The 14,344-nt window shown below is 40.6% G+C and overlaps 1 protein-coding gene across 2 annotated transcripts in view; it reads left to right on the plus strand.

Moving 5' to 3' along the window:
• Window positions 1–509: 509 nt before the first annotated feature.
• scara5 (scavenger receptor class A, member 5 (putative)) overlaps window positions 510–14,344 on the plus strand; it is a 50,371-nt gene continuing 36,536 nt past the window's right edge. For both annotated transcript variants that reach the window (XM_010882563.3, XM_010882564.3), the window contains exons 1-3: window positions 510–801; window positions 6,974–7,092; window positions 12,309–12,440. In XM_010882563.3, the coding sequence (XP_010880865.2) occupies window positions 6,981–7,092; window positions 12,309–12,440 (244 nt within the window). In that variant the 5' untranslated portion in view covers window positions 510–801; window positions 6,974–6,980. The remainder of the gene's footprint in view (window positions 802–6,973; window positions 7,093–12,308; window positions 12,441–14,344) is intronic.

The raw sequence follows: 14,344 nt of genomic DNA on the forward strand, positions 1-14,344 counted from the left end.
TGATACTAATACTAGATGTATATCAGCTTCACATATCACATTTCTCACAAACAAATTAGGACGTAGTAGAATGACAGCTGCTGTCAGCCTACAGTTAATTAGAGTGATGAAGGGATCTGGTCTCTAGATTGCTAATGTTTATTTGTAAGCCGCTACACTGATTCAAGACATTTTCTTTGGATAAATCAGGACTTAGGTGTTATCAATGAGCCAATAGAAAATAAGGGACAGTAGTCTTTGATAGATAGGGTGCGCTTTTTCTATTGTTTGTACATACCTATTTTTTTCTGTGATTTAATATACAATGTTTGTGTCTGTGGTTTAATTTACTATTTCGTTTTTGTATAATGTGTATATTGTAATGTATAAAATTCGAGCGATTAATAATAATACAGACCAAAGAATACTAAGGCTTGCTGTAATGTACTTTGCCTCAAGCCCCAGTGGAGGGCGCATTTGTACGGAATGTACTTAAAAAATTTGGGACCATAATACTGGACCCTGTCCCAGGCGCAGAAGTAAGGAAACAAGACACTACTTAAAATGAGGTAACAACGCCTCTAATCAGAGTTGTACAGGCAGTGGCATTCGTCAGATTGTAGGCTGGTCTGCATGACTCCACTACACGTTTTTCAAGGGATTTATTCACCCAAGCATCACTGGCTAGCGCACTAGCTCCACGCTGCACTAATCCATCTACCGAGAGAGGGACGATCGAGAGAAAAGGTTTACTGAAATATTATTGGGAAAAATGCGCACAAGGCATTTGCATCTGTAATACTTTTAAACAACTTTGACAAGGTGAGTGACAAACTTTTACAAGTTTTGCATGTAGCCTAGGTCATTGCATCACTTGTAGTCTGTTGCCACCTGTTCTATATGGTATTTGATGTAAAGTGAACTGACACGCATTTATCCATTCACACTTTTTATATTCACCTGTGTCCGTATCTTATAATAGTCTGTATTTATGCATCATGACTTTGCTTAAAATTAGACAATTATCTTAAAAGTCACCTGTTGGCTCATAGCGTTTGATAGGCACATACACTTACACCTGTGCTCTGATATGCAAAAACTAACGGGTCTGTTACTCGTTTAAATTATACTAAGAAAATGCATATAAAAAACTATACTTGTCCTCTCGTTAATTAACTAGAAAATGCGTAAATTCCAAACGGATCGATGCATCTCAGGATGTCTTTCCATAAATATTTCAGCTCATGTGAGTCCTCTTAGACCACACGCACTGCTGATCTCTACCGACCTCGTGCACTCAACAGAGAAAGTCCACTCAGCTGTGAGATCAAAAGGATCTTATCGGCGTGGGCACTGACGACATTTCATGAAATCAATTGCGTTCTTTTAAAACCCATCTAACACAAAAAAACACACTAGTAAACAAAAAAGCTTTCTAGAGTAAAGTAAACATTGTGCTTCATCTAGACTGTAGCAAGGTGAACTACTTTATCTACTGTAGACTAGAATAAGGTAAACTACTTCATCTAGACTACAGTATGTTGAACTATTTCATCTAGACTATGGTATGTTGAACTACTTAATCTAGACTACAGTATGTTGAACTACTTCATCTAGACTACAGTATGTAGAACTACTTCATCTAGACTACACCATGTTGAACTACTTCATCTAGACAACAGCATGTTGCACTACTTCATCTAGACAACAGTATGAAATACTTCATCTAGACAACAGCATGTTGAATTACTTCATCTAGACAACAGCATGTTGAACTACTTCATCTAGACAACAGCATGTTGAACTACTTCATCTAGACAACAGTATGTTGAACTACTTCATCTAGACAACAGTATGTTGAACTACTTCATCTAGACAACAGTATGAAATACTTCATCTAGACAACAGCATGTTGAACTACTTCATCTAGACAACAGCATGTTGAACTACTTCATCTAGACAACAGCATGTTGAACTACTTCATCTAGACAACAGTATGTTGAACTACTTCATCTAGACAACAGTATGAAATACTTCATCTAGACAACAGCATGTTGAACTACTTAATCTAGACAACAGTATGAAATACTTCATCTAGACAACAGTATGTTGAACTACTTCATCTAAACTAGAGTGCGGTGAACTACTTCATGTAGACTAAAGTAGGGGGAACGTTGTAGAAATTGGTATTATACAGTGCCCTCTGTAATTATTGTGTCAGTAAGCTTTTTAAAATGAAACATTTACAAAGTCAAGATATTGATTGCTCTGAGGCTTAGAGTTGTCCAGCGGTCTAAGCCGCCACCTCTGGAGCACAGGTGGTGCTGCAGTGTTGGGCTGAGTCTGACCTACTGCTCTTTGGCCAAAAACCCCCAGGTGAAAAAAAGTCCTCTGTTTCACCACTTTTTCTGTCTGAAAATAGCCTAAAACATCCGGAAGAAATACACAGTGAAAGATATAGACTCCTTGCAGGGGATTTGTGTACATATTGGTTTTAAATTTTAGATATAATACCACTTTATGCACATAGACCACGTCTTTCAGGGCATCCGAAGAATAATTGAGACTGGTGAATTTATTTTAAATGTACGCACTTATGTTCAATATATATATGATCACATATCCTTATGCAAGTAATTTCTGCTTTTCACCCATCGACCCCGTTATACCCTGAGCATCTTCCCTGGTGATGCTTTGCCAGGCCTGTACTGCAGCCGTCTGTAGTTGTTTTAAAGTCTATTTTCTTCGTGTTTTATCTTTAGCAAACGTAATGCATGGATTCTATTGGCGTTAATTCTGACTTTTTGGCCCGTAAAAACTCCCTAGATGTCGGTATGTTTGTGCTCATTGTCTTGCTGTTTTATGGAAGAGCCATCCAACAAGTTTGAAGGCATTTGCTTGAACTTTAGAAGACAATTTGTTTCTGTTTACTTCATTCTGCTGCTGTTGTCAGCAGTTAACATCATCAATGAAGCTAATTGAACCAGTTCCAGTGGCAGGACCAAGCCACTGTACATGCCCAAGCCATAAATCTCTTTACACCATATTTCACAGATGAGTTGATATGCTGTGGATCGTGGGGAAATTCCAATAGATATCACATCTGGTACATGATAATCCTTGTCTAATCTGTCCACATTAACATTTTCCAGATCTCTGCAGGCTGTCTTTTTAGGCAAACTAGTGGTTTGCACCTTGCAGTTTATTCATTGTAATTCTCTTGGTGAAGTCTTTTGCAATTAGCAGTGGGTACAATATCCAGGCCTACCTTTTTGGAAGTGTTACAGATCTGTCAAGGAGTTTGTCTTCATTAGGTTGATCATTCTTTGGTCATCCATTGTAGATGTTTTCCTTGGCTTACAAGACTGTTAGCGATTGCTGAGTTTACCAGTGCTCAGTTGTTTCAGCTTAAAATGTCTTCCTTGATTTTCATCAACATCTCTTTGGTCTGTATGTTGACAAACACCAATTACAGATTCCAAAGGCAAACATACACCCTAGAATTAAAACACATTCAAACTCATGTTTAATAGAAGTCATTACATATCTTCCATCATTTAAAGTGACTCTGATTAATCACAAATAAAGTTCAGCTGTTCTAGTAGGATTTTCCTGACATTTTCTTAGGTGCATCTCAGAGCAAAAGCCATGGTCTGCAGAGAGCTTCCAAAGGATCAGAGGGATCTCATTGTTGAAAGATATCAGTCAGGAGAAGGGTACAAAATAATTTCCAATTCATTAGATATACCATGGAACACAGTGAAGACAGTCATCATCAAGTGGAGAAAATATGGCACAACATAGACATTACCAAGAACTGGACATCCCTCCAAAATTGATGAAAAGACGAGAAGAAAACTGGTCAGGCAGGCTTCCAAGAGGCCTACAGCAACATTAAAGGAACTGCAGGAATTTCTGTCAAGTACTGGCTGTGTGCTACATGTGACAACAATCTCCTGTATTCTTCATATGAATGGGCGTGGGAAAATGTGTTATGGTCTGATGAAACCAAGGTTGAACTTTTTGGCCATAATTCCAAAAGGTATGTTTGACTCAAAAACAACACTTCACAAGAGTAACATTTTGGAATGGCCCAGCCGGAGCACAGACCCGAATCCAATTGAACATCTGTGGGGTGATCTGAAGAGGGCTGTGCGCATGAGATGCAATCTCAGATTGCAAAGAAGAGTGGGCAAATATTGCCATGTCAAGATGTGCCATGCTAATAGACTCCTACCCAGAAAGACTGAGTGCTGTAATAAAATCAAAAGGTGCTTCAACAAAGTATTAGTTTAGGGTGTGCACACTTATGCAACCAGGTTATTGTGAGTTTTTTATTTTTTCCCCTCAAAGATTTCAGTTTGTTTTTTCAATTGAATTGTTCACGTTATAGGTCACATCACAAGAACCTGGCAATTTAACAGGGGTGTGTAGACCTTTTATATCCACTGTATTTAACATTGGAATAATAATAAAAAATTAATACAGTAAAAAGTTACAAGGATTTAATGTGTTCTCTAAAAGATTCATGGCTAGAAGAAGGTAGCCCGCAGTTAGAACATCTGCCTGGTAGTGAAAACTCCCAAGCCAACAAGGCAGTTAACTGGAATTGCTCCTAGGTCATTTCTCAAAATTAGAATGCGGGTCTGGATGGACTTCTATTATCCATTTTGATCTTTTCTTGGCAACAAGTCTGAGATAGAAAAAAGTGAATGAGGCTGAGGAACGTGTTATATCACTGTACAATGAGTTAATCTATGAAATGACTCAACTATACAGTCAAATTAATTCCAAATAACATAATTGTGGTGTGCAAGGAATATATGGACCTAGAATTCAGATGGTGAATTGGAGAATACAGGACTAAAAAAAGTTGCTAACTGGGCTCAGACCAGAAATATGGACAAGGTGCATTGGCAAAAGGGGATGAGGAACCAGCAGCGCATGTATGGCTTGGAGATAGGTGCATTATTACTTGATCTGTATTAGGGTATTGGTATACAGTATGAGTGTTAGGTTTGGGGCATAGAGGTAACAGGGCAGGGGTTTGTGGGCAATTGGTTTTACATATGGGTGTGTTCAGAAAATAGTATTTTATAGGCTCAACAGTCACTGTTGGAACCAAGAATAAAACTTTTTAACATAGTTTTCCAATAAATACATGTACAAAGGTAATATGACTAGGCCAGAGGGTATGGGTTACTAAGGGCATAAGATGTTGCTTGAGGCATGTCTGGGAAAATCTGGGAATAAATCGGTTGAATTTGATCCATATGCAGTTTCTCTGTGTTGGTATAGTCTGGTCTATTTAGACATCCTTGGCTGGCAGAGAGAAGGCAAACATTGGCATAGTCACAAACACAAATCAGTGTAGGCTTTTGTCACAATGATGGATGGAGAGCTCCGTCGTCTCCATTGGCCTTTTCCATGATACGGCATGACCTCATGAAGTTTGGGAATGCTCACAACTTTGTTTTAGTATTTGAGGAGACATCACTAGCCTCACTCATCGCCAGTTAGACCAATAGCATTGGAAGGTTTGTACAATTCCAGGGAAAATATAGTGGGAGCCTACAAACCGAGATGTGAATGAAGGCAGGATGTCTGCCTGGGCACTGGAAATTATGTGCTTTCTCAGAGTCCTTCATGCGGTGACAATGATCAGTGGTGGGGATCACACACAGGTTTCCTAGCAGCCTGGTTCAGTAATGGCAGTGTCTACCCCCCACCCAAAAATGTCAACTGACACTCCTCTGTGTAATGAAAACGTTCAGATTGAGCTCTTTTTAATGACTTTGTTCAACAGTCCTTTCTCCCTCTCTGTATTTCACATTCAATTCTCTATTACATAGTTATTAATGTTCTTCACCCAATTGAAGAACGAACTGCAGTGTTTTTCTCAGCCACTGTAAATGTACAGGCATCTCTACCCCGGATCTTGTCTATTATTAAGGTATTGTATGTGGGCCTGGTTGCTAGTTTGCTGCTACCAGTTCATATAGGGAAAGGTCCTGTGTCTGCCTGTGCTGTGAACCAGGAATTTGGTGAAGCGTTTCTCTATCTCTTGCACCCTCTTTCTTTCTCTCCACAAACACACAGCTGTTCAGAAAGGAATGTTTGCTGTTGTTCTCTCTCTCTCTCTCTCGCTCTCACTCTCGCTCTCGTTCTCCCTCTATGTCATAGACAACAGCTGGATTTATGGCACTAGATGGCAGCATAGGAGGCTTGGGGTCCTCTACATGCTGGATTAATATAATTCAGCCTTTTCCACTTGCATTAGGTTCCAAGTTTGCCATAGCTTTTTAAAAGACACAAGTCAAAATGTAGGTTTTGTACCCCTGCTGAACAGATAGGTAGTAGATGGGTAAGAATACTTGTGGAGATTTGATAAGAGACAGAGGTTCAGTGCTTGACCCAAGGCCTTAGTTCCACAATTCAGTTTGATACTTTTCTCCATACTTACAGCCAACTGCACGAGTGTTATGGTGATGTTGGTTTTGATTTGACACTAAGCCATGGCTGTACTTGAAGGAGTTGAATCTGTTAGTCCAGTCAGTAGTGCATTAAGTCTTATTCTTTATCTAATCTAAACCAAAGACAATGTTTGATCACTTTATCCAAGTAGTCCAGAACTGGAACAACAGCAGGCCAACCAGGAAGAGTGCTTGTCCAGTTCCTTTAGCACTGATGAGATAGTGATTGCCAGATCGTAAAACAGCCTGATTGTAATAACTGTCATTACAATGAAAGGAGTGTTGGTCAGGTTTCTGGTATTGTGTGGCAAATGTATTCTGAAGGGGATACATCATTTTTTCCCATTAGGTTTGTGATCTGCTTGTCAAGATGATGAACCTCGGGTGCTTTCTATTACATTTTGGGCTTTATTTCTCTGTGCCGTGGATGACTTCGACAAACTTTCTTGCAGCTTTTTTGTCTCGGTTTCTTGCAGATTGCCTTGATTACCTGAAACCCATCTTCTTTGTCCCCCCTACAGTTCCGGAATGGAGAATAAGGCCATGTACTTGAGTACATACGAAGAGAGGGAGAACGGATCCATCTACGAAGAGGGCTATGATGGCAGGAATCTATCAAAGCTCAACCTGTGTGAAGATGGTAAATATGTTTCCCTGTCTATCATATATACAGTATCTCAGAAAAGTTAGTACACCCCTCACATTTTAGCGAATATTTGATTATATCTTTTCATGTGACAACATTGAAGAAAGGACACTTTGCTACAATGTAAAGTAGTGAGTGTACAGCTTGTATAACTGTAAATTTGCTGTTCTCTAAAAATATCACAACTCACAGCCATTAATGCCTTAACTGCTGGCAACAAAAGTGAGTATACCCCTAAGTGAAAATGTCCAAATTGGGCCCAAAGTGTCAGTATCAGACCACAGGACATGGTTCCAGTAATCCATGTCCTTAGTCTGCTTGTCTTCAGCAAACTGTTTGCGGGCTTTCTTGTGTATCATCTTTAGAAGAGGCTTCCTTCTGGGACGACAGCCATGCAGACCAATTTGATGCAGTGTGCGGCGTAAGGTCTGAGCACTGACAGGCTGACCCCTCACCCCATTCAAGTTCTGCAGCAATGCTGGCAGCACTCATACGTCTATTTCCCAAAGACAACCTCTGGATATGACGCTGAGAATGTGCACTCAACTTCTTTGGTCAACTATGGCGAGGCCTGTTCTGAGTGGAACCTGTTCTGTTAAACCGCTGTATGGTCTTGGCCACCGTGCTGCAGCTCAGTTTCAGGGTCTTGGCAATCTTCTTATAGCCTAGGTCATCTTTATGTAGAGCAACAATTCTTTTTTTCAGATCCTCTGAGAGTTCTTTGCCATGAGGTGCGATGTTGAACTTCCAGTGACCAGTATGAGTGTGAGAGCGATAACACCAAATTAAACACACTGCTCCCCATTCCCACCTGAGACCTTGTAACACTAACACATGACACTGGGGAGGGAAAATGGCTAATTGGGCCCAATTTGGACATTTTCAGTTAGGGGTGTACTCACTTTTGCTGCCAGCGGTTTAGACATTAATGGCTGTGTGTTGAGTTATTTTGAGGGGGCACCAAATGTACACTGTTATACAAGCTGTACACTCACTACTTTACATTGTAGCAAAGTGTAAATTCTTCAGTGTTGTCACATGAAAAGATTTAATCAAATATTAGCAGAAATGTGAGTGGTGTACTCACTTTTGTGAGATACTGTACATCCTTGCCCCTTCACAGTTCCCGAAAGGCCTATAATCACAGCATATTAACATTCTCTTTGAGTTCCGCCATTGATGTGCGAACTAATTTAGTGCCTACATATGCTATATGCTCATATTTCAGTTCAAGGAGTGATGCAAGCTGAGTCCCTTTGACCCGACTTAGTTACGCCCTTTGTACGGGATATGCATGTAACTGCTAGGATGAATATGTGAAATTTGACTCCTGACCCCAAAACCTCCTGGGGTCTGCAGAGTTCTCTCACCCAGCGAGCAGTGCTTATAGGATGATGTGTGTGTGTGTGTGAGAATGTAGACTTGGACAGGTGCAGCTGAACAAATCTACTGTACAGTGTTCTCACGTTATGACCTCCAACATGCCGGGCTGGTGGGAAAGGCTTGAAAGTGAATTAGTCCAAATTCAGTTTTCCTCTTCTTGTCCAGCCGAAATAATCTGTGCCTGAACTTTAGCACATAGTTATTTTAAACACTTAAAGATGCTGTTGCCATCACAACCCCTATTAAATATTCAGGCTAACATGCAGCCACTTAAATCTACATTAACTTATGTTCTTTAGTGTTGTGTCCAACATAGCATTACATCTTCCATGTCCTAATGTTTCAGGAATGTTTTCAACTTGTAGCTGTTCTACTCCCTTTCCTCTATAAATAGTCAGTCTCTCACTGCCTGCTGTCAGCTTATGTTTACACACCTTTGAATAAAAAATAAGTAAATATGGTAATTCTACCATATTTCTTTCAGAGTGTGGTTGAGGTTAAGGTTAGGGGTCAGCTTAGTCAACAGAAATAGTTACGGTTAGATAACACTTTGAGTGTGGTTGAGGTGTGGTTAAGGTTAGGATTAAGGTTAGGGGTCAGCTTAGTCAACAGAAATGGTTACGGTTAGATTACACTTTGAGTGTGGTTGAGGTGTGGTTAAGGTTAGGATTAAGGTTAGGGGTCAGCTTAGTCAACAGAAATGGTTACGGTTAGATAACACTTCAAGTGTGGTTGAGGTGTGGTTAAGGTTAAGGGTACAAAACAAAATTATTGTGCATGTTTTGTGATTCGATCTCTGAAGCATTGCGCTCTGAGTTGCTGGCCTTTACTCCCAGCCACCGACTGCGATTTCCAAAACTTTACTTATAATGCTATATGCCTGACATACTGCCCCTAGTGGCAGTATGTTCTGTGATAACGTGCACATATTTGTGTAAAACATGGTACTGTACTTGTACCATACATATATCCAATATGGGTCTGCCCTGCGTGTAATATGCCCTCCAGTTGTACAATCTCATTTCATATGCCTGTCGGCAAGCAATCTCTATCGGCCGAATATAGACTGAAAATGTAGTTATAGCTCTTAGCTTTATGTGACTCATTTTCAGAATACTCTAGAAGTGTCACCCTTGTATGTGTATGTGTTTATGTATGTATGAATGTACACCGATCAGCCATCATTTTATGACCACCAGCATAATATTGTGTAGGTCCCCCTTTGGCCGCCAAACAGCCCTGACCCGTCGAGGCATGGACTCCACTAGACCTCTGAAGGTGTGCTGTGGTATCTGGCACCAAGATGTTAGCAGCAGATCGTTTAAGTCCTGTAAGTTGCGAGGTGGGGCCTCCATGCATCGGACCTGTTTATCCAGCACATCCCACAAATGCTCGATTGGATTGAGATCTGGGGAATTTGGAGGCCAAGTCAACACCTTGAACTCGTTGTTGTGTTCCCCAAACCATTCCTGAACCATTTTGGCTTTTTGGCAGGGCTCATTATCCTGCTGAAAGAGGCCAATGCCTTCAGGGAATACCTTTGCCATGAAAGGATGCACATGGTCTGCAACAATGCTTAGGTAGGTGGTACATGTCAAAGTAACATCCACATGAATGGCAGGACCCAAGGTTTCCCTGCAGAACATTGCCCACATTCACCTGGCCATCCACGTGATGTAAAAGAAAACGTGATTCGTCAGACCTGGCCATCTTCTTCCATTTCTCCGTGGTCCAGTTCTGATTTTCACGTGCCCATTGTAGGTGCTTTCGGCAGTGGACAGGGGTCAGCATGGGCACCCTGACTTGTCTGCAGCTATGCAGCCCCATACGCAACAAAGTGCAATGCATTGGGTGTTCTGACACCTTTCTTAACTTTTTTTGCAATTTGAGTTACAGTAGCTCGTCTGTTGGATCGGACCACATGGGCCAGCCTACGCTCCCCACTTGCATCAATGAGCCTTGGCTGCCCATGACCCTGTAGCCGGTTCACCGCTTTTCTTCCTTACGCTCGCCCATTTTCCCTGCTTCTAAAACATCAATTTGAGGACAGAATGTTCACTTGCTGCCTAATATATCCCACCTATTGACAGGTATGAGATTATCAGTGTTATTCACTTCACCTGTCAGTGGTCATAATGTTACTGCTGATCGGTGTATGTATGTATATTAATTTTGCTGTGTACAATTCGTATGATATATTAAGCATCAAATTAGTAAAACATACACAATTGGTTGTGCTTATAGGGTTAAAGGGGTATTGTTTTTACCCATTAGACACCATTTGCCACATACTTTTAGTGTTGTAGCAACACACAGACAGTTTGTTTTGGTCAAAGTTTCCTGAACTTCTTTGAACAGTAGAAGTTCTATTCTTTAATGCTCAAAATAGTGGAAACAGTCAAGTGTTTTGATCATTTGACATGTGGTTAAGTGATTTAGGGACAATTCCAGCCAAAGAAGCTCAGGTAATAATCTTCTAGGTGCTGTAATGCTACAACACTAAGCATAAGTGGAAAATTTGGTCTAATATGCACCAAAATAGGCTTGCTCTCTTTTTTAAACTAACAAAAAGGGACATCAACAAACTTGAGGCCCACATTTGCACTGGCTATGCAAAGGCATGTAGTAAATGTCAGCACGTTCCATGTATTTGAACTCTTTTAAACAGCTGTGTTTTCTTTAGTCTTAAGAAAAGGTGTATTTCAACATGGAGCTCAGCCTAGTGGGATGTGATGCTTCTCCTGGAGGGGCCCTTTTGGAAGCTGATTGTTCACACAAAACGTCTGCAGCCACAACATGTGTGCAATCCAGACCCAGCGCCTGTCTCCACTGACATGACATCACTCGTCTTGGTACAATTGAAACCATGCTGCAGAGCTTGCAGGACTGTTTATGGAAAATAGGTTGAGGGCCTTGTCTTCCAGAAAAGGCTCTGTGACTTTGCTACAGTATGTGCTCCAAAAACAGAGATTGGAAGGAGACAAAAAGAGAGGGAGACCTGGAAGGCAGCGCACAGCCTTGTTTTGTCATACAGTACATCCACCAAAATCAGAATTTTCAATCTGTGGCTAGTTGAACATAAAATGATAGTGTGTAATACTTTCCTGTTGGTCTTTCGATTGGTCTTATGACTATTTCAAATGTGACAATGTGCTTCATACCCTAATAGCATAAGACACTGTGGAATTGACAGGCCAATCAGATAACTTATCCTGAGTACTCATGCCCTTTGTGACTTCTGGGACAATTTGACAAGCACTGAATGTTTCCTCAACAACAGTTTGAGATTAACTGCTTTGTCACAAGCACACATGACACAGACAAACACCCCCAACTGGAAAGCCATGATGACAGTTTAATCTGAATGAATTCCTGCGTACGTTTGACCTGGACAGCGTGGTGAAATGACTGATTGTAGCTATTATGTGTGGCGTTCCCTTCGATGTCTGGTGCAGCAACGGCCAATTGATCGCTGACCAAAATGCCAGACATGCAAACTTTATTTTGATTCTCATGCTGACTAGAAAATCAGCCAAGTGGAGAGTGAAAGCTGCCAACTCACTGCGTTAGTATTAACGGAACAACAATACAATTGTTTGCGGGGAGTGATGGAACTAATGAAGTGGCCATGTGGGATCAGAGATTACCACAACAATGTGAAGTAACATGTCTTTAAGATCACAGTCAGGCATGATTTTAATATACAGGACCTTTTCATCATCCTAACTTATCCAGTACCTTTTATCCTCATAGCACCACATGTCAGATCTCTAGCCCTCACATGTATATGTTTATGTACCAATTCTAAAGAGATGTTTTCTTTTCAGCTGGTTCTGCCAAGAGAAGAAGGAAGACAGACAATTGCTGCAACCACCTGAACTCCATGTCGGCTATAAAATATGCAATTGTGTCCCTTTACATCTTGGTCCTCCTGACTATCTTTGGTCTCTGTTTAGCCGGTAAGCAAATTTACTCTAAGCCGTCTAGACAAGAGTTTATCTACACAAACCAAAGCTGCTCTATTTGACCGGTTGAGTAAAATAAAGTCTATTACACAGTCTCAATGTTATTACAATTCCCAAAAGGTGGATACAAAATGCCATCCTTTACATTTGTATCTGTGGAATTAAATGATATGGTTAAATTGATATGATATACACTTTCAGATCTGAAGCAACTGAAGAAATTCACTTGTGTTTTTAGTTCTTCAATTGAAATCCCAAATTTCTACTACATCTGGGTTCACTTGAAACCTGGTCTTCAGTCCTTCACAGTGAATTACATCAGTGGTCCCATAAGATGAACAATTAATGGGAGAATGTGTAGTTACTGCAATATTAAAACTGTTAGTCTGTCTTAGGTAACACATTGGGATTTTGCTTTGCAGTTATACTCTACTCATTTAAGCAACTGTCTATTTCAGTTTATGGATTAAGAGATTGTCCTGGTAATTTGAGAAAAGCCATTTCTTTGGACATTTGGAGAGTGGCCTGAGACCAATTTAAGCAGTAGGAAAATCAGTTCTTGGGAAAAACAAGGACTTGAGCTTTGATTTTGGACAGGCTTACTTCCATACCAGTTGAACTGTCAGAGTATCTGTTACATGTGATATACCCTGACATACCTCTAAGGTTATGTCTCTGAGACAATGTGACTTACACTGACATACCTCTAAGGGTATGTCTCTGAGACAAAGTGACTTACCCTGACATACCTCTAAGGGTATGCCTCTGAGACATACTGTAATCTTCATATTTAAATGTTATGGTTCTGGAAGAGGTCTATGGTATTTGTCTATCATGTACCTGCCTGGATGCATTGCCTCTGTGACTGTTTATAGACTGACAGGCTTTATATACTTGCAGCCCCTGGAGAAATTCTCAGGGATCCTCCCGGACCATCTTGTCTTTCACATTGTGTGTGTGTGTGTGTGTGTGTGACCGCACATTTGTGTGCATGTGTGATGTGGTTGTGAGGAGAAACTGAACTCCCATCAGCATGTTCCACTCCCCCCATGGTTCTGCCTAATTGCCAAGACTCTTTCTTCTCTCTCTTAACATCAATCCAGACTACCGCCAACCCTGGGAAACAGTGTTATTAATCAGTCCTTCCAGAGCCTCTCCTCCTATCCTCCAGGCCTGAGTCTGTCAGTGTGTGAGAAAAGGTTATGCACAATGTGACAAGTCAGGGCTATTAGGATAGGTGCCTTGGTGACTGTAGACACTGATGTATCAGACCTGGGAAGTTGCATGTGAGCAGGCTTGAACAGGAGACTGATGTAAAGTCACTGTTCTGAATTTTTTTTCAAAATGAGTAATCATTCACGGAGGCGATATGCCTATGGAAAGTTTCGAGTTAGATTTAGGGGAAAGTTTTGGTATCGCCAGCTTTGTGACGCAATTCCAAAATACCTTTGTTTTGTACGGTCACATTTTTGTTCCTTAGTGTTTGTCTGGAAACCAAATGTCGGGATAATTATTAAAGAAAAAAAAAGTTCCTGGATGAAGATTCAAGTCTTTTTTGTTGGTAAATAGCCAGAGCTTAGATGGTTAACTCAATGTGTAATATCTATGTAATTTTACACAGGCCTTTCCAACTTGTTCAATCAGGACCATAATAACTGAAGTTCCGTAGGGTGTACATACAGCTCCGGAAGAAATTAAGAGACCACTGCACCTTTTTCTTTCCTTTCCAAAAAAAAGGAAGGTTTTGATTCATTTTCAACTTTGTTGGGAAGGAAAGAAAAAGATGCAGATTTTAGAGTCCCAATTTAAATGAAATGTGTATTATTAGAAAGGCTGAATGGGATTAATATAAGATGATAACCGCTGTAGTGTGGTACCCCGACAATTTCCCCGTGTTA

This window comes from Esox lucius, chromosome 18, assembly GCF_011004845.1.
Source record: "Esox lucius isolate fEsoLuc1 chromosome 18, fEsoLuc1.pri, whole genome shotgun sequence".
Lineage (NCBI taxonomy): Eukaryota > Metazoa > Chordata > Actinopteri > Esociformes > Esocidae > Esox > Esox lucius.